The sequence below is a fragment of the Megalops cyprinoides genome, chromosome 20, assembly GCF_013368585.1.
Source record: "Megalops cyprinoides isolate fMegCyp1 chromosome 20, fMegCyp1.pri, whole genome shotgun sequence".
NCBI classification, from domain to species: domain Eukaryota; kingdom Metazoa; phylum Chordata; class Actinopteri; order Elopiformes; family Megalopidae; genus Megalops; species Megalops cyprinoides.
The window spans coordinates 21,914,377-21,940,757 of record NC_050602.1 but is presented as its reverse complement, the minus strand read 5'-3'; the positions used below and the strand labels follow the sequence as shown (position 1 = coordinate 21,940,757).

The 26,381-nt window shown below is 45.1% G+C and overlaps 1 protein-coding gene across 3 annotated transcripts; it reads left to right on the top strand.

Moving 5' to 3' along the window:
* The first annotated feature begins 20,391 nt into the window (after positions 1-20,391).
* LOC118795566 (cold-inducible RNA-binding protein B-like) lies at positions 20,392-24,400 on the top strand. Of its 3 annotated transcripts, XM_036554139.1 has the most exons (7): positions 20,402-20,478; positions 21,398-21,507; positions 21,683-21,789; positions 22,236-22,380; positions 22,525-22,705; positions 22,825-22,886; positions 23,465-24,400. In XM_036554139.1, exons 2-7 carry the CDS (start codon positions 21,408-21,410, stop codon positions 23,476-23,478), a joined length of 609 nt encoding a protein of 202 aa, XP_036410032.1. In that variant the 5' UTR covers positions 20,402-20,478; positions 21,398-21,407; the 3' UTR covers positions 23,479-24,400. The 3 variants fall into 3 exon arrangements, with proteins under 3 accessions (XP_036410034.1, XP_036410032.1, XP_036410035.1); XM_036554141.1 differs by having other exon boundaries at positions 20,392-20,466; positions 22,825-24,400; XM_036554142.1 differs by having other exon boundaries at positions 22,236-22,359; positions 22,825-24,400.
* The last annotated feature ends 1,981 nt before the right edge of the window (positions 24,401-26,381 follow it).

The following is a 26,381-nucleotide window of genomic DNA, read 5'->3' as shown; positions in this document are numbered from 1 at the left end:
CGCATAGTTATCTCATGAGACAGCTATAAAAAGCCATGTGTTCTGGCAGCAGCGGCGGTATGACTCGGCACGTCAAAGAGAACGTCTCCTCTGTTCCCGTGGCGTGCCACGCGACAGCAGGTCCTGCTTCTGCCCTTTAACGCCAGGGCCCGAGGAACGACGAGTGTGCACTCTGAATAAATCAGAGTCATAAATCCTAAGCTCTATCCCGAATGGAGCGATGACCCCCCCCCCCCCTCACCCATAACCCACCATGTTGCATTGGCATGTAGGATCGTACTGGAGGGACGTGAATCCGCCATATTGGTGTGTGGTGGTAGCAGAAACAGAGGTGGGAGAGACTGTTACAACAACAACAAACACATAGAAGAAGGAATTTTTTTGCCTTTGCCTGTCTACTGAATATCACTACGATCTCAGGCCAGGGGGTCGTGAATCTGTGAGATTTGAGGGGGGGGGGTGGTGCGAAGCTACCATATTGGAGGGTGACCTAAACTTGAGTGGGCGAGTGTCAGAGAGGGGAAGGGGCTTCAAAGCATGGGGCTACCCCAACAAAATTTTGTACCACCAGTGGTTTCAGGTAGGTGGAAGAAAACCAGAGAAAGCTTCTCCGTGGCAGAAGCAGAAGGTTAAAAGTGTAAGTCTGGATTTGTACCCTGGGTTTATTTTATGTGTAGTGTCGCAGGGTAATGCAGTGGCTGTGACGTATGGTAGTGTGTGTACTTTGCTTCCCTTAGTTTCTAGGCTGTCTAGTCAAGTTGCACAAGTTAACACGTGGTAGGGCTTGAATAGAGTTCAAACTCAAACTCAAAGTGCTCTAACTCACTGGTCTGGGAGTGTTGTTAGTCTGGTCTGACAATGTTGCTCATTTAGCTTGAATTGATTCACTTCTGTTCTTTTGTGCAGGAAGTTGCTCTGGATAAGAGTGTCTGCTAAATGAATGTAATGTACTGTAATGTAGAGTAATGTAATGGATTTGTTAAAAGCAAGAGCCCAGCAATGTATAGTGACCTCATTACATGCTGCACAGAACATGGAGGAAACCAGCCCATAGGTCAGAGGTCAGAGTGATAGTGATTGGCTACAGAAACACTCCTTGTACGGGCAGAACAAATAAACCCTTTTCTGTTCACCTGCGAGCTGCCAGACGTTTTGTTTGCACGACAAGAATATTTTCCGTTGAGCCAGAAGACAGAGCCATTGAGACAGAAACCGTGGAAACAGCCCATCTGTCTCAACAGATTGATTTTCACAACAGAAGCAAATACGTGCACTATTTTGTATCTGTGGTTTTCCTTCAACACTGCATCGCTCCGGTGATCTTTAAACATAGTCAAATGGACATTAAACTGGTTTAATTGCCCCCTTTAAGCACGTTGTTTGTTTAAATACTGCTAAATGTATTTGGCCTCTGTGAAAGGCTTGGGGGTGGAGACAGAGAAATGCCCGGCCTGTCAGAAACAATATGTCTCTGTCTCTCTCCCAGTGAAGGAGGGAGAGGATGGAAATTGTATACGGCGAGAGGAGAGGGTGAGTGTGAGTTAGAAAACCTCCCTCTCTGCTCTGGGCCTGTTTGGTGTTATCATACAGCTCTCTCACATTTTGCTCTGTCTCTCTGTGGGTACACATACACAGACCCATATACACAAATATAGATACATACACAGAGGCACACCGCAGCTGCTCACTGATGGCTGATGGTAGATGCCATTTCAGAGAACAAGCGGCTCTTTCTGTTACCGTTGAGCCTCTTTATCAAAGCGCAGCTTTCTTGAAAATAAAGAAATAAGTCATTTGCAAGATGCTCTCGTCTTCGGTGACTTATGGGTTACATAACATCCATTTATAGAGCTGGATGTTTACTGAGGAAATTCAGGTTAAGTATCGTGCTCAAGAATATAATAGCAGCGCAGCATGTACAAATCGATTCAGAAAATTTTGCCCTATGGGCCTTGCTCCTTACCACTGCGTCTGAAGCACACTACACCACACTGCATCCAGCAAAAGGGGGCTGAAAATTAAACTCAGGGAAAGTGCTTGGTTGGACTGACTGTGCCAAGCATTGGCCAGTGTGACGGCTTTCTCGAGGTTGTTTGATGGATGCTTGATGCTTTTTCTGACACAGGGGCACTTGGGGATTATGGTTTCCAGAAAGCCTCTCTGGGCGAGGGAAATCACACAGGCCTTGGACTTTAGCTTCGGCCATGGACCTGTGCATGGGAAAGGTAACAAAGGTCTGCTCAGAACGTTGTTTTTAATAAATCACCAACAAACATTTAAACAGCACACATTGTCATATTGTCATAATCAGGGACCGTTTCCTTAGCTTAGTATTGCTGGGGATGTTACCTCAAGCAACAACCCCATCTCCTGCACACAGACACTTCCACAGGTGAGACTTCATCAACTGGTTAGCATACCTGGATGGGCTCCAGGTACACTATGCCCAGGCCTCTGACGGTCCCATTCTGGCAGCAGCAGCTTCATCCAGGACTGTTTACAGAGCTCACATTTTGTATATTTTCCTCATGTTGGCTAACTGTAGCAGGTTACTGCAGGGGATTCATGTTCGGCACTGTACCTGAATCAGGGGTACACCACCTAACAGGGGAAATATTGCATTACATTATTGGCATTTAGCAAACGCTATTATCCAAAACGACTTACATCAGTTACAGTGTTTTTACAATGTTACCCATTTGTTATCCAGGGGGATATTTACTGAGGCAATTGCGGGTTAAGTACCTTGCCCAAGGGTACAGCAGCAGTACCCCAGCAGGGAATTGAACCGGCAACCTTTCGGTTACGAGTCCGGCTCCTTCACCACTAAGCTACACTGCCGCCCCAAACAAACAAATGTGTCCCCGCTCCCGTCCTGCCTTGCCTAGCTGCCATGGCTGTGGGCTTGGCCCCACCGCACGGTAACTCTGGTTTTCTGCAGCCTGCGAGCGCAGCCAGCCCCCTGTTCAAACGCGTGTGGCGCAGGTCGGTGTCCTGAGGCGATGGGGTCTAGCTGCGTGCTGGCAGCGCTGCGTGAGGTAACAAGCGCAAGCCGGCGAGCGAAGGTTCACTGGAGCCTGAGTTCAAACGGGTTTAAAAAAACTCTTTCCCAACTCCCGCAACGCCCCCCCCCCCCCCCACGCCGCCCCCTCTCTCTGTCCCCCGCTCCGCCCGCCCACCTCCCTCCTTCTCAGACCGCCTCTCCCCGCATTCCCCAGACTGTGGGCGGAGGGGGGGTTAGTGGGGGCGATTGTAGCCCAAAGGGGTCAAGGTATTCACCTTCGTTGCCGTTTTCCGGTCTGTATTTTCCCTCCTGTCAGGGGGGGGGGCTGCTGGAAGTAGCCTGAGTCTCCAGCTCCCTGTTGGGAAGGGGAGACAGGAGTCTGCAGCTCTCGGTTCAGCACTTTTAGTTGCATTTCCACTGCAAATTACATGCCTTCTGCTCTTTGATGCGCCCAGCTCGCCTCTGTAGCTGAATTACAGCTAAGGCGGGTCAGGTTCATTCAAGCTCAACCAATATCTTGAAAATATGTAAATTATTGCCGTTTAGGTATATTTTGATGCATCTCTGCTTTGAATTACATTTTAAATGTATTTGCAATTTATACTTGGGCTGAACAACGTATTTCTTGGTATATTACAATATATTCAATTTTCATAAGGGAGGAGAGAGGGAGGTGAGGATCTGTTCAGTGAAGGGTGGCTGTTTGATGATGGTACTACAGCTCTGAGCTGGAACCAGAACCTGTTTTTGACAGGAGAATAGAAACATTTTATTAGATTTAATTTAAATATTATGGATATCAGCTTTGCTTTGACCTCTCTGGCAATAAAGTCAAAGTCAAAGCATATTTTAGTCAGGGAAATGCTCAACACCATTCAAGCCAAAACACGTTTGAGTGTATTGTGGGGGAAAAAAATGCATGCAATTAAACTAATGGCTTGAGAAACTTGGCTGCCAACAGCTACATTTACGAAGAGGACAAAATGCAGGTTTAGATTTTTTTTTTTTTAGTGATGGTTAAGGATTTTTCATTACATTACATCTGCAAAATTAACAATTTCATTCTCTGTGTGTATTCGTTTATGTGTGCATGTGTGCACGTGTCTGTTTGCATGTGCATGTGAGCATATGCATGTGTGTACATGTGTGTCTCCAGGTGAGTGTGTGTGTGTGTGTGTGGGTGTGTGGAAGTGACTGGAAAATGAGATTTTATGAACCCCAGAAATGTGTGGAACCACCTGGCGTGCCAGTGACTCATTTGAACCGATCGCTGACAATTGCCATGAAGAGAAAAAAGTCATTACATTACAGTCAGTTAGCAGACGCTGTTATCCAGAGCAATTTACATAGGTTACAGTGTCATGTTACCCATTTATACAGCTGGATACTTACTGATGCAATTGTGGGTTAGGTGACTTGTACAACAGCAGCACCTGAGCAGGGAATCAAGCCAAAAAATACAGAAGAAAAGCAACCTTTTTGATTACGAGCCCTGCTCCTTACCACTGCGCTACACCGCTGCCCCTAGTCTTTTGATTGGCTGACACAAATCAGTGTTTGACAACACATGACAACTGCACCCATTACATAATTCACAAAGCCTCAGTTTCCCATCACTAGACGTAGCTGTGGGGGAAATTTGTGCCGGTAAATAGCTGGTTAGGTGAATAACCCTTCAGCCAGTCTGAACCTGCCTCCTCTGCTCTTCATGCCTTCCGCCCGTTCACCGGCCCAGAATTTGAGCCAGTTCGACAGCCTTTGTCCTGTAATGATTACTACTTTTTCTCATATGCATCTCTGCTTCACTTGGTTTACCTTCCCAATTGCCTAGCAACAAAGCTTACAATGTCAACAACTTAATATCTAGGTGATTACTAGGCAACCATGCAATGTAGACAACTTGATTTTTTTTTTTTTCATCGCTGCGAACGCTGAGGTTTGGCTGATCTCTTCTGTTCCCTGGTCCCATGGGGTTTAATAGTGAGCAGTGCCCGCAACCCAGAGATTCCATTCCCAGTTGGGCCACTGCTGTTATACCTTTGGGCGAGGTGCTTAACCTGAACTGGTTACTTTACATTTTTGGCATACAGCAGATGCTCTTATCCAGAGTGAACTGCATCAATTGCAGGTTTTTACAATGCATCAGTAAATATCCAGCTGTATATCCAATTGTACAACTGGATATTTACTGAGGCAAATGTGGGTTGAGTACCTTGCCCAAGAGTACAGCAGCAGTGTTCCCGTGGGGAATTGATCCAACAACCTTTTGGTTATTGTCCTCCTCCTTAACCACTATGATAAACTGCCACCCCAGCAACTGGTGCAGCAAAATATCCAGCTGTATATTAGGTGATATGCAAAATGGGAGCTTAGTAAGGCAGGCTGGAAGAGGCCATCTGCTAATACTGAGATGTCTCAAACGCACTCACCTCTGAGCTCAACATTATGGCATTTTTCTTTTTTAATCTGAGTTGTCCTCTCCACCTGTATAATCTCGCATTCCTGAACTCGAAGGTGTGCTTTGACCTCGCCCCTGTTTTTTGTGTCGCTGTGTCTCTCCCTGTGCAGCCATCTGAGAAGGCTGCGCTAATGCGGGGGCCGCGTGGGCGGCAGGGACAGGAAGTGGTGGGCGGCCAGCTGACTGCGTTTCCTCTTCCTGCCACTCCACTCCCTGCCCTGGGAGTGCGAGCGCTGCTCAGACCGGCCCATCGCACACCCACGCTCGCTTTCACACTGCAGCCAGACACACAAACACTCTGCCCCCAAACACACAACCGAACACACACTGCGATCAGACACACATACAGACACACTGCAGCCAGACACACAAACACTCTGCCACCAAACACACAACCGAACACACACTGCGATCAGACACACATACAGACACACTGCAGCCAGACACACAAACACTCTGCCCCCAAACACACAACCGAACACACACTGCGATCAGACACACATACAGACGCACTGCGACCAGATACACAAACACACTGCGATCAGACACACATACAGACGCACTGCAGCCAGACACACAAACACACTGCGATCAGACACACATACAGACGCACTGTGACCAGATACACAAACACACTGCGATCAGACACACATACAGACACACTGCAGCCAGACACACAAACACTCTGCCACCAAACACACAACCGAACACACACTGCGATCAGACACACATACAGACACACTGCAGCCAGACACACAAACACACTGCCACCAAACTCACAACCGAACACACACTGCGATCAGACACACATACAGACACACTGCAGCCAGACACACAAACACACTGCCACCAAACTCACAACCGAACACACACTGCGATCAGACACACATACAGACGCACTGCAAGCAGACACACATACAAACACGCACTGCGATCAAACACACACGTACACTCGTTGCAACCAAACACACACACAGATACAGACACATACACACACATACAGAGCCACACATAACCAAGGTGCACCCTAACAACACGAAGAGATGAGAACGCCTGCGGCACTCACATACCTGTTGGTTAAACACCCATATTGGGGAACGTGCAGGTACACACAGTCACACACACACACACACATGTACCCAAACAACACAAAGAATGAATAACCTAGAACACTGACACACCCGTTAGACACACATGCACACACACGCACAGGTACACACACATGCACACATGTGCCCAAGCAGCACAGTGAATACCTAGGACACTGATACATCCATTAGGCAGACACACACACACAGGCACACACATTCCCCAGCATGCACCTCCATCCCCTTTGTACACAGGCAGCCTCTGACAAAACAGATGGGAATATAAACTGACATGGGGGAGGGGTCAAAGGGCACTTCTGCTATGGTCTGTTCATGCTCTTTGAATCATGTTTTGCACAAAAACCTTTTTTTTGCGGCATTTTCTATGTCTCACCGTTTCCTCTCACACAGACAGCAAACAGAGCGAACCCAGGCTTGATCTGCCTTTCTCTTTCTGTCTCTCTCCACTCATTTTCACGCAACCCACTCACAGAGCCACCACGATCACACGCGTGACACACACACAAACACACACTCACAGAGCCACCACGATCACACGCGTGACACACACACAAACACACACACACAGAGCCACCACGATCACACGCGCGACACACACACAAACACACACACACAGAGCCACCACGATCACACGCGTGACACACACACACACACACACACACACACACACACGCACACACACACACAGAGCCTTCTCCAGAGTGGGTCTCGTTCTGAGGGAAGTAGAAGTATCCCTGTGAGTCACACAGTCCAGAAGAAAGCACAGAGCCAAGTGCAATGTCACATTCGTCCACAGTCAATCAACTATTTTTACTGAGCCTTTCTGAAATTGTGGGTTAGCACACGGTGTTCAACATTGGGGGAGGGGGGGGGGCATTTTCTTTCCCTTTAATGTTTCAGGGGTTAGAAGCCTTAGGCCACAGTTCAATCTAACCGCAGCGTGCTTCATCCTTAATTGTGAGCAAGAAATTGAAGTTCCGAACAAAGATTCGGGGGGGGGAATTTACAGACAGTCCCTACCCAATTACCCAAACCTAGACAAACGAGTCCTGTCCGCAACTATGAAAATTGCACTTACCACTTCCTTTTCCCGTCAGCTGTTCCTGGCATCTCTCCTCCACCCCATCTACCCCTTTCTTGTCACTGTTTATTGTGTCCACACTGGGGGTCAACAGCCTCGGCCCACAGCCAGGTGGAGTCCCTTCATCAGACCCCAAGGCAAATAAAGTACCATGACAACCACATGAAACATAGCCTTCACGCTTGGATTGTATGAAAATTCTTATCTACTGAATTTAAGCAAATATTTTTCCATTCTTTCACATCAATAGATTTTTTCATCATTTACAGAAATTAAGAAAATATGTTAAGTGTCTGAATCAATGCAATATTTGCTTAAACTTCCACAAAGATAAATAAATGCTTTGTAGTTAGAAGGAATAGAAGCTTTGTGCATAGTTTGTCTATTTATATGTAAAACAGTTAGGCTGTTAGCATTAGTTATATTGTTTTAAAACTCAAGACAGCAAGAAACAGCAATCTGAAGGACTACGTCGCAGTTAAACCAAAAGCGTGCAGTAATCTTAATAAGCGTCTTTAATAAATAGAGGGGTTGTGTGGGGCTGTAGTGCTGAGCATTAGTTTTGAACAATGATGGGTGGATGGGACCATTGAGAATATTTACTGGTCTCTTGCTTTAAGTCAGCCCAAGCATGCCATATATCTCAGTCAGGCAAATTGGGCTTACGTTAAATGTTTACTGTTGCGGGGTGAGCAGAGAGAGCTGGATGTCTGTTTGCACTGACAACGGCCGCAGCGTGACCAGGAACCCGGGGTGTTCAGGCAGAGGCTGGCACCACGGTCTGGCCGTGACACCAGCATGCCAGCGCTTCTGACTCCTCAGTTTGTTAAACGTGCTGAGTCACCGTTGCTCCACCGTGTACAAGCCCACGTTGGGAAATCTGTGGAGCAACTCTTTCGAAGCAAAAGTGACTTACAGATGAGGTCGTATCGGGACAATGTGAGGCCATTTTGCAATTTTGTGCTTTCTCTCTCTCTCTCTTTCTCTGTGGTCACCACTCTCTCCCTGGAAAGGCAGGCAGAAACAGATTGTGCAGGTTCCAGTCCGTCCTGATTACGGGAAAGGGAAATCGGGCCCATTCTGAACACTGATGACCACACGGCGGGAAGATATGAGCTGTTTGCGGGCGTGTTTACATTCCTGTCAGGATGTAGGAAGAGGGCGTGTTTCGGGGAAGCCCTAGGGAAGTCCAGGAAGCTGCAGGGAACTTCCTGTTGGCTCTTTTTCTCTGAAACAGCAGGGCAGTGGCTACTAATTGGGCAGAACAAATTCTCTAGCCCCACCCTCTCTCTCCCTCCCTCTCTCTCTCCCTCAGTGACCTACACATGATCTCAGATGTATTAAGGGCATTTGATGTGTTAGGACACCTGTATTCATAGATGTCTGATGGACGCATTGGTCTTGTAATATTATTTTATTGATCTATCTTGTTCTTACACAAAGGAGCGACAGGGACATAATTGACAGCAAACATGAACTTTGACGAAACAGCTCAACAGTTCCTATGCAAAGCATTTGGTATAGGCATGCATCTAGTGGTATCATCTGGTCTAATGTTGTTAGACCAGATCTGTCATGAACACATCTTACATAATGGAGATGAAAAGTATGAAAAGCGAAGTTCAGCCCCCATAAAAATTGTCTTTTTGATGAAAAAGAAAGTGAGCATGAACTTATTCTTCCTCATATCAAACACAACTGCTGCCAGAGATATTGAGCCAATTCAACCAACACTCAACAGAAACTATGTGAATCTTGCTTTTTTCCTCCCTATATCACTCAAATTGGCCGTTTTTTACAGGCACAAGTTGTAAAAACATGAATATGTCCTCAATTTGATGAAAGCCAGTTGATGAAAGAGCATCCCACCAAATTCTTGATAACTGCTCACGCCCATTTAACTCATAAGCTACCTTTGGGTCTTGGATGTATCATCGTACTGTACAGGAAAGAAATGCAATAAATTATTCCCTCTGTGATCTCAGTTCTGAATAAAGAACCAACATGAGCTGGTGTTTGAGGGCCGCAGCTGTGCTAGTGTAATATATATGAGAAGGGTGTGTCACTGGCTCAAATGTAATGCTGTTTGGTGCATGTGTCTGTTATTTTCTCTATCGTCTTACGTTTATGTCTTATTGTCAAAGGAGCCGAATGAAAATTTCGACTTTATGCCATATTCAATGGACAGTGACGTTGTTCTATTCTTATCCCCGTGTCCTTCAGATGACAAGCCTGTTTGCCATGCAAATCCCCCCCCCCGGCTTTGCCTCTGTTCCAGTTTCCTCCCTCTTTCAGGGACGAAGTGACAACTGCCTCCAGGAGCAACACCGAAACGCAGGCGTATCACCCTTATAAAACCGACTCAAAATAAACAGACAATAAAAAAACAGACAGGGCTAAAATTGGAGGCCCAGGTGCAGCCTTGTTGAAAGAGATTTCGTCCTCCACTTTTTTTTACCATTTTTATACAGCTGGATATGTACTGAAGCAATTGTGGGTCAAATACCTTGCTCAAGGCTAAAACAGCAGTACCTTAGCAGGGAATCAAACCAGGAAGCTTTCGGTTTCAAGCCCTACTTCTTACCACTCCGCCACACTGAATGAAGCAATCCCTGAATATAATGCAATGTTGGTTGAAGATGGTGAAAAAGAATTATGTTTAAATTCATCACGCAAGTTCAGGGAAAAACGGATACTGAGGTTTTGCTGAACCCAAGCCATGATCTCAGTCAAGTTAGCACAGCAGTGCGCATACCATTGGCCATCTTCCAGGTTAGCTCAGCATCAATTTCCTGTAGTCAGTTAAACCATTGTAAATAGTCAATAAACCAAAGCTGAAAGAAAACTGGAAGCAAATGGCATAACAATAAAATAACAAATAAAAACAGCAATGAAATCTTCCTCTGAAAGTAAGTTGGATTAGCTCAGTGACTTCATTACTGCACATAGACACACTCATCCTTTTACCATAGCATCCAGCTGGCATATCACCTGAAGCTCACCTGGATGACATGGGCTCCTTTGGGAGGGTGGTGTCAGGGCAGGGGTGTTGGATGCTTCCGAACTCAAGCGCCCAAACACAGGTGCAGCTTGGCTCAGAGAGCTCCCATCCAAGCGGAAAAAGGACAACAAAAGGGGAAAAAACTCTGTTGCACCCTGAGGGCTCCTTACCAAAACAGCCTCTTTTCCAGGGATTCATGCATTGGCTCAGCTTTGGAGTCGTCTTCCTTTTATTTATTTGCTCAAAGTGCATCCTCCTACTTGCCTGCCTACACTGCTTACATGTTATGCACTTAATGTCCATCTGCTGAAACCGGACATTTCCGTCCACCAACAGCATGTGGAGAGGAGGTTGCACACTCTCCCTTGTGTGTGTCTATGAATATCTAAAAACATTATGGATAGGTTTGGATGAAAACTCTGTGAAATGATTGTCCATGAAGGGGATGGATAGCTGTCTATGATCGTATACTGTATATGAACTGACATAGCAGGTGTTATGGGTGGTGGATGAAAGCACTGATTCTTACCAAGCACCATTCCAGGTATGGAGGGCATTGAGGTCAGTATTTCGCTCAGAGGCAACACAGCAGTACCTTACCTATAGTGTGAACCTGCAATTGGGTGCTTGCAGGTCTGTATCTTAAACCAACACGTTGAACATACACTCACACACACACACATCATTATCTCTGTTTGTAGGTCTGTGTTTTTGCATTGTCTCTATAAAGTTGTGTCATTATTTTAGTTTTATTAAAAGAGCAAGCATTTTCATGAGTGTGTCTGTGACTAAACTCGTGTTTGATTGATTGTATTCAGAAATGGTAGGGGGCATGCCTTCTGACCAGCAAGGAGCATTGACTCCTAGCCTCAGGTAATGATCTGGAACAAGTACCACCTTTTTTCAGTCCTTACACAATATTTTTTTAAGACAGTGGGCACCAAACTCACAATGACGCGCAAGGAATGAAAACGTTTTACACACAAACATTTACACTTAAATTGTGTAACCCCCAAGGTGCGTTCCCATTGGCTCTTCCTTCTAAGAGAGCCGCTCTTCCCCTTCCTTATCTCTCCATCCTGCATCCTGTATCCTGTGGAGTTCACAGAGGAGGGATGGTAGTGGGAGGGCATAGCGTGTTTCCATGACAATGGCGCTTGGGTTTGTGCTTTCTCTGTGTTTGTTGGTACAGGGAAGAGGTGGGGGGGTTTGGGGGGGGGGGGTGATGATCTGGTGGGGTTGTTAGGCTGAGAGCCGGGCTGGTGGGCCGGGGGTGGGCAGTCGGGCTGGCACTGTCTGGAACAGACTGTCCTTTCCATGTACAGTACAGGGCTCCTCTCTCTCCGTGTCCCACAGATGCTCGCAATCGAGTGTAGGAGAACGCAACTTAGGAGCGACCACACTGAGGCATGTTCACGGCACCAGCGGAACACGGAAACGTTGTGTCTTAGCCAGGGTGTCACCTGCATGGAGACTTCCAGATGAGCAAACATGCACATGCACACACCCTATTCACACACCCTAGTCCAGGAAGGCCACGGTCCGGGCCCTGGAGTGCCATAGAATTTGTGGGCTTGTTGTTTAGATTGGACCCATTCAGCTTGCATCCCGCTGTGAGAAAGTTAAGTGTTTCAGTGGTAAAGTGCTGGAAACTTTGCTCCTAGGAGCTGGCAGGTCAGTATTGGTGGTCAGCTGTGCTGTTGTGCTTATTGACCACACCAGTGTAGAACAGAGCCATCACTGTGTGAACCAAGGGCTGACATGAGCTTGTCAGCTCACTTGTGTTTTCACAGCTGATGCATGACCCTCTCCACCCACCACACACACACACACACGCACACACATGCACACACCTCCCCTTCCCCTCTTCCCAGCATCAGAACACCTCAAAGATCTTTCCCACAATGCCCCTGGGGCTGACTGTGCATCAATGAAACAACAAAGAAGAAGTCAGTGAGGTTTCCACAAAACCTCAGAAAACAAATAAACCTCTGCACAAGTCAAGGGTCTAATTTTGACCTAAATTATTTGCATTTCTCATTTTCTCAGAGGCAGTTGCAGAAATAGTGAAGTTCCATTCTTCCTCCCTAATGCTGGTTATGCTGGCCATGTGTGTGTGTGTGTGTGTGTGTGTGTGTTTGCGTACGTGTTTGTTTCACAGGCCACTGATAACCAGGGGAAGCTGTCGACCTCGTCTGATCTGAGGTAGGAGAGCTGAGGCCTCTGCTTCTATCTATAGCTCCTGTGGGGCTGAAACGGGAGTGCTGTGGTTTCTGCACTTGCACCTCTTTCAGGTGCAAATCTGACGCGAGCAACGTACATTCTCCGTAGAATCAACAAACACACAAACATGCACACACACCTCTGTCTCACACACACGCACATCTAACACAAATCACACACACATCACATACACACATATGCACGCACACACACACACACGCGCACGCACACACAAACACACACACACACATCTCACACAGACCCCACACACATCTAACACACACACATCCCACACACACACACATCCCACACATACCCCACACACATCACACACACACACCTCACACACATATACACATGCACACACATTTCACACGTCTCACACACACATCCCAAACACACACACATACATGCACATCATACAGGTTTTGAGACTCTTATTTATTGCACCCACGCCTCATCACCCCCCCCCCATACTCCCCCCATCTGTCCACCCCCACAGTCACCATGTCAACAAGCAGACCAGAGTAAAAGTGCACACATTTTTTATCTCTTAAAGATACAGGTGGTGGCATTGTGCTCATACGATGTCAGAGCTGAAGTGTAGTGTAGTGGTCAACAAACTGAGCTGGTGAGGCGAAGGCTGCAGGTGCTGTTCTCAGGTGTTGTCACGGTACTCCTGAGCAAGGTACCTCACCAGCATTACTTACTACATACTAAATACTAGATATCCAGCTGTATAAATTTATATGCAAACTGTAAAAATTTGCTGGTTAAGCTCATCAGCTTCGCAAAAAAAAGTAAAAGGTGGGTGTGGCTTAATTTTTTCCCTCTACTGGGGACAAAATGACCTTTTGAGCTTGATTAAAGAATGTCCTAGGACACCTTACAGGTGGAATATGGTCCCTATAATGTCTCTGTCTCAAATGGCAGAGTTAATGTCCCCTGCTAAAGGCCTAGGCTTGTTTCAAAATGCAACATAGAAGATTCTTAAACAGCCAACACCTTTAAAAAACTAGGTCTTGTCTATATGATGCTTAACAGAGAGGACATAATCACTGAATTTTGGGAGGGTCACAAAAGGACTGACATGCAGAATCAAAGAGAGAGAGATATAATGAAAGAGAAAGGGAAGGAGAGAATGAGATCATGAGAGACAGACAGAGAGAGAGAGAGAGAGAGAGAGAGAGCATTGTTGGGTTGATGTGCAGTCCACACTGTCCAGAGCAGGCTAGATATATCAGATAAAAAACATATATATAAAAAAAGCTATACTCCTGTCCAGATGTTGAGGCACTGTGTGAGTTTGTGAGGAGTTCAGGAGTTCTAGTGGAGGAACATTGTGTGGCGGGAACAGAATTACCAACATAAACATCTTAGAACAATAGACAAACTACGAGTAAAACGTGCAGTTCCATGCTATCTGTAAGATGCCAGTCGAAGATAACAAAAATCACCTGCAACGTGCCATTTAAAACGTTACTGGCTGGGTAACCTGCAGATTCTGAACAGTAGCTAGAGCGACACTGCCCCCTGCTGTTGCATTTAGATAGCTGCACTTTTGCAACAGCCCTGAAACTGCCCCATTCCAATGAATGTGTGCACATTCACTGCCTGTCACAGATCGTTTGCCATTACTTAACAGGTGTACATACACAATTTACATAGATCACATTTAATAAATGATTAATCTATACATATGGGTATATTCACTGAAATCATTTAAGCTAAGCTTCTTTGCTCGATGGTGCAAAAGGTTTTTGGACGTGAAACCTTCTGGTTGAAAGCTCGGTTTTTGAATGCTGCTCCCCAGTGCTATCCCTTTAGAAGTGGAGTGGGGCAGAAGCTGAAAATGGAGATGGCAGCTGGCCTCTGTGGACCGGTAGATGGCAGGGCCAGAGAGAGAGAGAGAGAGAGAGAGAGAGCGGGGAGCAATCACCAGCCACTGCCAGGTGGACACCAGGAGGACACAGCATTGCAGCGTGGGAGTGGAGACAAAGGAGCGCTTTCATGCTAGCACTGGCTATATTTAGCATGGCTGGGGACCTCCCAATAGGTCTGTCATATTCAATGAGAGAAAGAGAGGGAGAAACAGAAGGGGGAGAAAGAGAGAGAGACAAAGGGGGGGAGAGGTAGATAGATAGAGAGAGAGAGAGAGAGAGAGAGAGAGAGCAGAGTGCATCTATTTTCAGGGCCTGGACCCTGCCTTGTAATTTTAATTTAAAGGTCGATACCTTGAATGTTCAGTCACCTGTGATTCCTGAGTAGCATTGGTGTCTTCAGGCTGTGTAGCCACTTATTTTATTATCTTATCACACTTACCACTTATCAGACAAATATATAATTTAAATATACATTTTAAAATGTTTTTATACGTTGGTTTTAGCATGACAGTGCATTTTGTTGGTGCACAGTGGCGATAGAAATGATTTGGACACATACACTTAATTTCCCAAACTTTTAACATACTTGTTTCATTTTTAAATGCAGTGTAACACAAAGGCACTAGAAACACTTCATCAAAGACTAAAAATACCTTCACAGTTGCAAAAAAAAAAATGCTGATTTGCTGGATGTCATACTTCTCAACAGTCAGAACTTTGTGACTCAACAACAATTCAGGTTTTAACCAACAGAGGGCCCTATTGTATAACCAGAGGACAGCAAAAGGCCTGTGATTTCCTGGGACTTGCTTTTCACTATGTCACAGGTGAATATGTATTGGTATTAATTCACTGGCAAAGGTGGAAAAAAAATCTCTGCAGTAACTTGAAAACTGTGAAGAAAACCACTTTTGCTACAGTGATCAAGACAACAAACCATATCAACCTACCAAGGTCAAAACACTTCCAGGTACTATAAGGACAGTTTTCTACTGGATGCCGAACTGTGAACAGGTTAGTATTTTTGGTGTTGTTTCAGCTTCATACAACATTAATTACTTATTTACTGATGGTTTATTTGGCAAATTTGCCCAGTGCAAGCTATATAGTGCATGCTATATATAAGTGCATGCTACAAGAGCAGGAAAGAACGAGGACATAGGTACAGAATATCATGTTTATAGAAACCTCCTTAAGAAAAGCAGATGTTGCAGATTGTTATCCCCGTGTCCTTCAGATGACAAGTCTGTTTGCCATGCAAATACCCCCCCCGGCTTTGCCTCTGTTCCAGTTTCCTCCCTCTTTCAGGGACAAAGTGACAACTGCCTCCAGGAGCAACACCGAAACGCAGGCGTATCGCCCTTATAAAACCGACTCAAAATAAACAGACAATAAAAAAACAGACAGGGCTAAAATTGGAGGCCCAGGTGCAGCCTCGTTGAGATTTCGTCCTCCACTTTGAGTGACAAGTTTAAGCAAGTGTTCAGGTTTTTCAGAACCTACACAATAAAATGAATGATTACATCATACTGGCATCTAGCAGACACTCTATCCAAACCAACTTACATTGGTTACAGGTTTTTTTTACCATTTTTATACAGCTGGATATTTACTGAAGCAATTGTGGGTCAATGCTATATATAAGTGCATGCTACAAGAGCAGGAAAGAACGAGGACATAGGTACAGAATATCATGTTTATAGAAACCTCCTTAAGAAAAGCAGATGTTACAACATGTGACATGTGTAGTCTGTGTTGGTGTGTTGGTCCCTTTTCTATCCAGTCATGATTCTATCAACCTCATGACTAAAAACAATACTGTTCTGACTTGGTTCGGTGTCCCTTCCCTTCAATGCAGTATGTACAGAGTGACAGCACCAGCAGCTCATTCATGCATTTAGCAAACCCTAATCCCAACAGGAATACAGGCTTTAGTGACATCCATTTTAAAGATGCCTAATCATATGGTGCCTCAACAGCTGCTGCTTGCTGGGGTCGGGATGCCCCCATCAGTGAATGGAAGCCCCCTCAATGAGATACACCTGAGACGTCCTGAAAACAGTTTCTTGGGCCATCTTGGGGCCCCCAAGAGAACATTTGGAGACTGTGTTTGACTCTGGAGTGCCTCCACAATCAGAGGAAAGTGGAATCAGGTGGAAAGTGTAAACCATGTGGTTTACAGAGCACGCCCAGACACAAACTACCTCCCCGATGTATCAGGAAAAACCACAGAGGCCGGTGGGCTGTTTTCTGTAAGACACACAGGTTTCCCCTCCCTTTCCTATATAAAGCCCAGGGGTATCTGATACCTGGCTGTCACCTGGAGAGGAGATCTATAATGAGCTTCATCATTCCAGGGAGGTGAACTGCCCACAGGGAAGCAAAATGAGGCAGGGCCCATACCAAGAGCTCTGAAGCTAGTTTCACAGCCTGAGGTCTCATATCTCCTTGATAGCTGATGTAGCACAGTGTGGTGCTGCTGTCCATCCACACCAGGGTGTGCCTGCTCTATAAATGTGGGAGAAAGGCCACCAGGGCTAGTGTGCTATGCTGAGCTTCAACACATCATGTAATTGTTGTATTCTGGGTCCCATAGCTACCCTGCTTTGCCAGACTGCTCTGCAACCACACAGAGAAGCCTCTGTAATTACCACCCCCTCCCCTCCCCCCACCAACCCTCCTCATGGTCAGCCTGCCAAGAGGAACTACCTGTAAGAGGAGGGGTCTGTTCCTCCATGGGTGCAGACTAGCATGCCACACCAAGTGACACAACCTTTCATTTTCACAAGCAGAGCATCGAAAAAATAACAATAAAGAACATATTTTAGCCCAATCAATATATTGAAAATATCTAAATTATTGCTATTTTGGTATATTCCCATGTATTTCTGAATTGTATGAAAATATTTTTAATGTAGTTCCAATATACTCTTGAGCTGAAAAACAAATTTCTTCATATATTACAATATATTTCATTGTGGTATGGTTGGGGAAATCACAACTGAGACCACAGTGTGAACATCCCGCAGGGAACCATAAAGATGGTGCTACCTACACAGAGGTGCAATACAGGTGAGCTCAGCAGTCCCGGCTATAGGTGACACAGCCTAACAGGAGTGATTAGCAGGCTACTTAAAGCCAGTATGAGATTTCATAGTACCATGCTTCGCAACTGCAAGCAATAGAATTTCAGGATGCAAATAGCTGGGCCAGGAGAAGGTGACTAGAAACTACAGGTGATGGGGGTCTGTCAGTAACTGGCAGGCTACTTAAAGCTAATATGGATTTGTTAGGATAGTAGATGACTAGCAAATTCTCCTGAAGATGCCTATAACCTTCTTAAACACCATGCTTCACTGTTGCAAGTGTGATTAGGCACGTGGCTAGGCCACAAGAGTGTAGCTAGTAGCTTGGCTAGGGGCCAGAATGTTTGCATGTGCTAACAGGATTGCAGCAGTGATTCAGCAGAGATGCACCTTTAACTTCACGGAATGCAGAGCGGCAAGACAGCAGTAACCGTGGTGCACCGGCAGTATGGGTTTACATACAATCCACATACAGGGTGCATTTCACATGCTAGCTGCATTGAGTTAGCTGGCCTGGTCAGGATAGCCACGGCTATCCCGACCGCCCAGCTGGCAAGTAACTACTAGCCAGTTGGTGGGCAAGACTGACAGAAGGCAGACAGAGACAGAACAACCTCCTTAAGTAGCCGGAAAACAGAGTTAAGGTTGTGAGGTATGAGAGAAGACAGAGAAAGATGCTATATACAGGGTTCCAAGGGCAGCCCACACTCGGAGAGCAAAAGATTACAAGTGGGTACAATGTGTTGCAAGACACAGATCTCCTACTGTTATTCAGACTATTGTAGTCAGTGGGAATGCAAGAAGGCTAAAGAGACTGAGTGGAAGACTACTCAATATGTGAGAGGTAGGAAGTTCCACCCTAAGGTCATGGGTCATGGCTTCATTGGTGTAAAGGTCCTAAAATAACTGAATAGCACAGGCATTGGTCACAACAGGACCGTAACACTGTTGGTACAGTCACAGTCTCAGTGAGGTCAAAATAGATCCGGAAATCTCCACACGGCTTCACTTAGCTTGAGACTTGAGTTTGTTCTTTTTGTGTGCTCCTCCCAGCCGGGTTCCTAGACTGCGAACACAGGGAATTAAATGGCATTTATGCCAGTAATATAGGTTGACCATGTCCTCTTTTTCCCGGACATGTCCTCGTTTTGGGACCTAAAACATGGAAAAAGAGGACGTATAGTCACCCTAAGTAATTTATGCGAGGAACAAGTCTGATATCAGTCTGACTACCAACAGAAAGCTTCATGGGATGAATGTAAGTGTACTGTGAAGGCAGAGGACAGAAAGTCGTCTTTGTAACATTTCCAAGACACAAAAGAGTTACTGCTGCCTGACACCATTCCACTCAGCACCTACCCCTGCATGGTTTAAAATGCACTCAGAGAAGCAAAACTCCTTGGCTGTGTACGTGACAAAGGAAGATGACGTCATTCTGGGTACTACAGCGCGCGAACATCTAAGTTGGAAGGGTCTTGGTCAGGGTATTAAAGGCCGTAAACATTAGGTCTTTTTTTTTTTTTACATCAGATTCCTTGGTGGTTTCCTGTTGTGTTTTACATAGCTTTAAGAGTTCTCCAGGTCTCCGGGGACACACGGCGGCTTATTATGCAGGGGGTGGGGGGAAGCTCTGTAGGGGTATACGGTCGGTGTGGAGGAGCTGTTTTGTCGGAGGGTAGCGACGGGGTTTCCCGCCGATGTGGAAGACTGCAGGGGCTGGTGAACGTGAACACGACGTGAACCGCCAGCACTGACTGCATGCGGGAACGAGCAGTGGTCTTTGTTCACGTTATTACTCCTGGCTACGCGATCCAAGCACAATGATTTACCCAGCCTTTACTCATGATTCCATCTGATACAATGCGTAATGCGAGAATCCCTGTGTCTCTTTTTGATGAAAACTCAAATTTATCCAGCGAGTTTAACAGCCACCTACGTATAGCACATAGTGCGACGAAGCTGTGCGCTATAGTGGCGTATGATTAACTACTTACTTACCTTGTACGCATAAAACTAATTTTATGCGACACATTCTTGTACGCCATTTATAGCAAACCGCACAGTTCGATTTTGGTTCGAAAATGGTGTGTCTTTTATGATTTATGATTGAATAAAACTTAGACTCAGGTAGTGTTTTGTATCTTGCGTCTATTTACATTTTGGGCGCTACGAGGAACAAAAGCAACGGCCATTACGCAGCTCCATATTACCATCAACACAGACACAACTCCATGTAGTCCATAGATATTAGCTATTGGCTAAATCAAAGGCTTTCCTTAGTCTATTAGCCAATAGTAAACACCGACATGGAGTAGGCGGGTACGGGATAACACGGGCGGGGAGTGTTACTGCTTGCGCGTTGCCTTTCTCTACGCTTTTACGGTTACCTTGCTATTATTGGTGTGTACTACGCACGTGACACGTATGGGCAAATCATAGACGGGCTTGCGTTGTAAGCGAAGAGAAAAACAACATATCCAAATTTTTGCTGCTCCCTCTGAGTAATTATTCATGACGTTTCGCGCGTATATTTCTCAGAAATAGGAGGACATTTTGCTGCAGATCCTCACTGACTGTTCACGTCGTGCACCGGCAACATCTCAAAGACTTGGCTGACGAAGGTGGGGGAAAAGGTACATCAATTCGCTGTATGTTTTTGCTGACTGGTTAACACGCCTTTGTTTAGTCGTAATTTGATTTAGCTACAGCCAACTGGTATTTAGCCCGTTTTCTCATATTTAGTACAATTTTACATACGTTTTTTCTGTCGTCACCTTTGCTACCAGTGCTGATGTTTGGTCAATATTTTGATCATCTGCACAAACTAGTTATAAAACTGCTTCGCACTGTATCTAATTTCCATGATAATGTGTTTGATTGCACCGGATACCGAAACGAGTTTCTAGCTGCTGCTATTGTTTGTGAATCAAAATGGCCGATGGAAAGCTAGCGTTAAGATGGGTCAGCTACGTTTTTCAGTTTGTATTGAAATGAGTAACAAGTCTGTTTAACCAGCGCCAGTTAACTGAAAATTTGAGGAACATTTTTGGAATTTGATGTATTTTGTTTGAATGGGAATCGTGGCAGTGTGTATTAAAGGAAATGATGATAATGTTAATTGTGTATATTGGAAGAAAATGGAGGTTTGTTCATTAACTGTTGCCCTTGTATTGCTGGCTGTAATTGTTGTCGACATGCAGCGTTGTAGCAATGTGGGTCAGGTTTCCATGTGGCGAGGTGGCGGTTTAAAGATGGCTGCGATACGGACCTAGGGTTAATGTGGAGGGAGAAAATGGCGCAGATTTTTTTCCCCCCTGCATCTGGCTAGCTTTCACATTCAGATCAAGGTTTGTGCCTTTTTGATAGCATCGCGGTAAGCTTAGCCAACTGGTTTCCTGTTGGGCCAGATATCAACTACAGAAAGCTTTTACTTGCTTTTGACCTACTTTTGGCCAAGTTGACCTAGTTACCAGAACCGCCCGCCTACCCAGCAGGCTTTTCTTGAACAAGGCGTTTAAATAACTATGTAACTCACCACGCCTCATTTTTCAGAAAATCCAACATGGCTGATGAGGGAAAGCTTTTTGTCGGAGGCCTGAGCTTCGATACCACAGAACAGTCTTTGGAAGATGCATTTTCAAAGTATGGAAATATTTCGAAAAGTGAGTATCGGTTTACGCAATCTTGTATTGGATTGTTGGCTAACATTTTTGTGTGTTGTGAATTGTTTGTGTAAAGACTAACCGCTTATCGATCAGAAAAGCAATGAAACTGAAAACGTGTTTGCCTCTTCTCGAGACGATCTTATCAGTGATCACAAATTTCTTTGTATTTTAGTTGATGTGATCAGGGACAGAGAAACGCAGAGGTCAAGGGGTTTCGGTTTCGTGACGTTTGAAAACCCCGAAGATGCCAAGGACGCCCTGGAGGGCATGAACGGAAAGGTAAGCAGGTTCGGGTTCTGCCTTTGGTATTCCTGTTTGAGAAATTGACTATGTATGCAGCTAAAGCTTTTTTGGAAATGGTTCCAATCAAATATGCTAGTTAAAGCCTGGCAGCCTAGCGTATGAGGATTGGTATGCTGGACCCTTGAGTGTTTTAATCTTGGATGGAGCACTGTAAATGGAGGCTTCATCAACCCCGAGTGGACCTTTCACCATTACCAGTGACACCCACCTAAACAAATCTCATATAATGGAGAACAGTCTGGGTCTGTTGAACCACAGGTTAACCAATAGTCATGGTTTTCATGATGCTTCACTCCTCATCCTAACTGTTAGGTATTTTACTTTGCGGCTGCTAGCTGTTTTGTGTTGAATGTGTAGGTAATGGCCAGTCGTGTGTGTTTTTAAAAGCCCCATTTAATCTGATTGTGCTCCCTTTCTTGCAGTCTGTCGATGGCAGGATGATTCGTGTGGATGAAGCCGGAAAGTCCGGGTCCAGGTCTGGTGGCGGCTACAGGGGCTCGTCCGGCGGCAGAGGGGGAGCGTTCTTCCGCGGGGGCAGGGGACGAGGTGGGCGTGGTTACTCGCGAGGTAAGGGCTGGCGATTGCAAAATGGTGTGCTCCCCCATTTGCTTTGTCATGCCCTCCTTGTCGTTTTTGAAACCTTTTTTTGTTGTGGGGCCACAGGAAACAGCCTTGCTGATTGTTACCTGTGGTAAACTTTTTCTTTTGCAGGAGGTGGAGGATATGGCGGTGATAGGGCATACGGGGACAGGAGTTACGGAGGTGGGGACAGAGGATATGGAGGTGACAGGGGCTACGGTGGTGGTGACAGAGGCTATGGGGGCGGATACAACAGGAACAGTGGCGGCTACTCCGGAGGTGGTGGAGGCTACTACAACAGAGACAGTAGCAGGTAAGGGGCTGGTCTTTAGAACATTGGGTTTCCCTCTGTGTTGGCAGTTCTTTACAGGCCTTGCTATAACTCTCGTGTGGTGTGTTGTTGTTTTTTTTTTTTTTTTTTTTTTTTTTTAGGGGAGGGTCCAGCTATGGTGAACGGTCTGGTGGATCCTACAGAGACAGCTATGATAGCTACGGTATGTATGAATAGACATGGATGTCTCCTCCATGTGCAGCCTTCCCTTAAAGCCCTAGCAAAGATGTCGAATGTGATCTAAACGATGGATCTGAACATCCCGTTAAGGCCCATGTTATCCAGTTCTCCTATCCTCTCAGTATTTGCCCTTTTTCCCCCTTTAACACTGAGAAACACTGACAAGTAGGGATATCTGAACCTCATGCTCTACCAGACCCATCTTCAGTTTTAATTGGTTCTTTCATGCGAACTGCAAGTCAAACTTGATAAGGGCTAGGCTTTGCTATATGAAGAGAACATACTACTTCGCACTGTACTGGTGTCTCAGTCCCTACTCTCACAGCTTGTAGGCCACAATGTCCTTTCCCCCCTTCCAGTCACTGTATATAAGCTTTGGATCAGTTGAATGGCACCCTTGGCTTGACGCTTAGAGCCCTATATGTTGGGGGCAGTTGTGTTTGAAGTGTTTTGGGCTAGTTGCTTTGATGGGGACTTGCTTTTGTTTGAAAAGAGAAAGAAAAAAGCGAAATGTTGGAGTGCTTCAGTGCCTTTACACCTGTGCCTGCTTCTTGTCCTCAGCTACACACGAGTAAAAACATCCAGATTCAAGATCATCCCTTCGCTGGCTGTATTTATAAAGATACGCTCTTTGAAGATTTTTTTTCCTCCTCCAAGTGTTTTTTTGTGACCTGAATGTAGTGTTGTTGAAACAGCCTGTGTTTAGAGAACCTATTTTTTTTACGGTGTTACACAACTTAATGAGTCGGCTTTAATAGATGCTCTGTAGCGTTTGATTTTGGTCACTGTAAAATGACAAACTGTGATGTACAAAAAAGGTTTCCTGTACCACAAGCTCAGTTCTGTTGCTCAAAGGGAGGGAAACCAAACTAAAACTTTTTACCAAAAAAAACTTTCTATAAATTTTGTTCAATGAGAAAAGGCTCCTGTTCAACACAGCCTGGCAGCTTCTGATACAAATGGCTCCTCCTTGCTTATGTTCACATAGCACCTTCATTTATAAATCGGTGGGGGGGGAAACTGAGTTGGCTGCATCCAAACCTTTTTTTGTTTTGTTTTAAAATTGAGTACAAAATTCTACTAGAAGCTTGATAAGCTGTGACGTGCCTGAGTAAGACTCGGTTCTCTCTGGATTCTGTAAATGCAAGGCGGGAATTCAGTTTGCCCTTTCCAATAAACATTTTCACGTCATATTATAAATCATCCAAAAAACCGAATTCCTTTCAAACTGATGAAACTGAGAACCTGCAGTCTGGTCAGCTGTACGTGAAGTTCTGCCAGAAGTATTCATGCTTTTTGCAACACTTTGCATTTAAAATGTGCTCTGCTGAATGGACTGTTCTTCATGAAAGACCTACTTCAGAAATGTTGCTATCAATATATTGTCCCTGCTCGGAAAGAATTTGTGCTCTGTTCTGTGTGTCAAACAACCTTTAAGAACCTTTCTTTTTGTAAATTCTGGCTTCATGAGGCCTATTAAACAGTTCGTCAAATGCTCTGGATTTTTTTGTGCCTTTTGGACAGAACCAACTGAATGTCTGAAATGATGACAATGACATTGCAGGAATCTTAAGGCTAGTCAGCTAGGGGCATAGCAATGGATGGGCAGTATAGATGGCTGGGGGGTGGGGAAATGAGTTTTCTGTACATAGTTCAGTTCGTCTAGCCATTCAGTGATGCTAGTTCTTTCAGGGAATCCATAATTTGAGGAAGTGTAAGTGGGTATGTGAATGACATTATGCTTTACAATTTTAGATTGGGTAAGGTTTTGTGTAGGAGTTAATGGAATTCTAGGCTTGTAATAAGGGTGTAAGTGCTAGAGACCACAAGCTGGTATTGGTTCTGTTAATCCTTCACTACATCCAAGAGCTCTCTCTGCTACCGTTCGGGGGGAAAAATGGACCTTGTCCTTGGAGAATGAAGTGTTGGGCCTACCGACACAAGAACCCTCTGAGACGATCGCTGCTCTCTTGGCTAGTTCAAATGTGGAGATAGGCCTGTAATGTGAGGTAACTCCTTTTGCTCTCCTGTTCACATCCTCCAAACTGAGTTCATTTTTAAGTGTTCGTTCAACTCTCCCCCCTCTTTTCTGAGATCCAGACACAACCCGGTCACTTCCTAGGCCTGTAAGCTATCTGCATGATAAGTGTCTAAGTCTTCATCTAAAGATGCTTCACTGCCCACTTCCCCCCTTTTGAAGTCTAGCAGAAGTTTTTGAAATACCCTTTTTTGGCTCAAGAATGAAACCTTAAAAGGCTCATGCCTCAGTTTCCTAACTATCCCAGTCTTGTAAAGGGTTTGTGCTCCATCCATTAGAAGTCCACTCTTGAAACTACTTCCCTGAAAATGATGCATTCTCCCATGGAATTCCTTCCACCAGTAGATTTAAAAGGCCTTTTATTTTCCTCCTTTAATGTAGAACCGAAGTGTTGCTTGATTAAAATGCACTGAATTTTAATATATCTACCTTAACTTGGATCCCATTTTTGCAGTGTGGAAATTTCAACATGTTAATCTTAAGCAGTAATACTATGTATATATGTATTGAGACAAAATTATATGCATGTGTTATGGGCAAACTCTGAAAGTATACAATGTATACCCCAAATATGATTTGGAACTGTCAGCTAATACTTTGCTTTTCTCTCTAGGTTGAAACTGTCCCATACATTGGGCCTTGAATGGAGTGTGAACATTGTAGAGGTGCAGTGAACCTGAACCTAATCCTCAAGGCTAAACAGGTGTTTTGAGGTAAGGTGTTTCCTCACACACACTTATGGCAGTTATCCAACGGTGCTACCCTGTCAAAACTAGTTCAAAAGGTCCTAGTCTGGGTCATACAAAGTGGGTGTTTCAAGGTTGTTTGCTGCTTAAATGATGCAACTTTGAAATACTCATGTAAGGCAGTGGTTCAGGTGGGACTGGCACATGTGGATCACAGCTTTTTCAGTTAGTTATTGGTTATTATGATTGTGTGCCTTTCCACATCTGTGTCTTATTTTGTCATAAGATATGCAGGACAAGGGGTGTTCCAGTACTATAGCTGCTATCCTTAACCGCGTGGATGCAGTTGCATTTGTCTTGAGCAGAGGCAGGCAGGTCTGCCACTAAAGAGCCATGGTGCTCTGAGTCTTGAAACATTTACAGTATTTGCTGTGGATAAGTATTTGCCTCATCTGATGTCTCAAATGTAGACCTTTTGCTTAGGGCAGAAGCCGTAACAAACATATTTGTAGCACGTTTTTGCCAAGGTAGTATAGCAGCACTTTATTGTCCCAGTGACTGTATTTGATATGTAACCTTAGATCGATTAGTTCTGTCTCGATACACTTGTATGACCTTGTGCTCAGCTTCAGCACTATCTGTATCGTATGACCTGTACATATCTTGCCCTTGTGCCCGTTTGCCCATTATATGCACTTTTGTACAACGCTTTGGATAAAAGCGTCTGCTTAAATGATTAAATGTAAACCCTCAA

Excerpts from the sequence above, each read along its gene's own strand:
- LOC118795566 (XM_036554141.1), top strand. The coding sequence starts at position 21,408 with ATGGCTGATGAGGGAAAGCTTTTTGTCGGAGGCCTGAGCTTCGATACC. Across the intron at positions 21,508-21,682 it reads GTATGGAAATATTTCGAAAA|TTGATGTGATCAGGGACAGA; the intron begins GTGAGTATCGGT and ends TTTGTATTTTAG. Across the intron at positions 22,381-22,524 it reads TGGGCGTGGTTACTCGCGAG|GAGGTGGAGGATATGGCGGT; the intron begins GTAAGGGCTGGC and ends TTTCTTTTGCAG.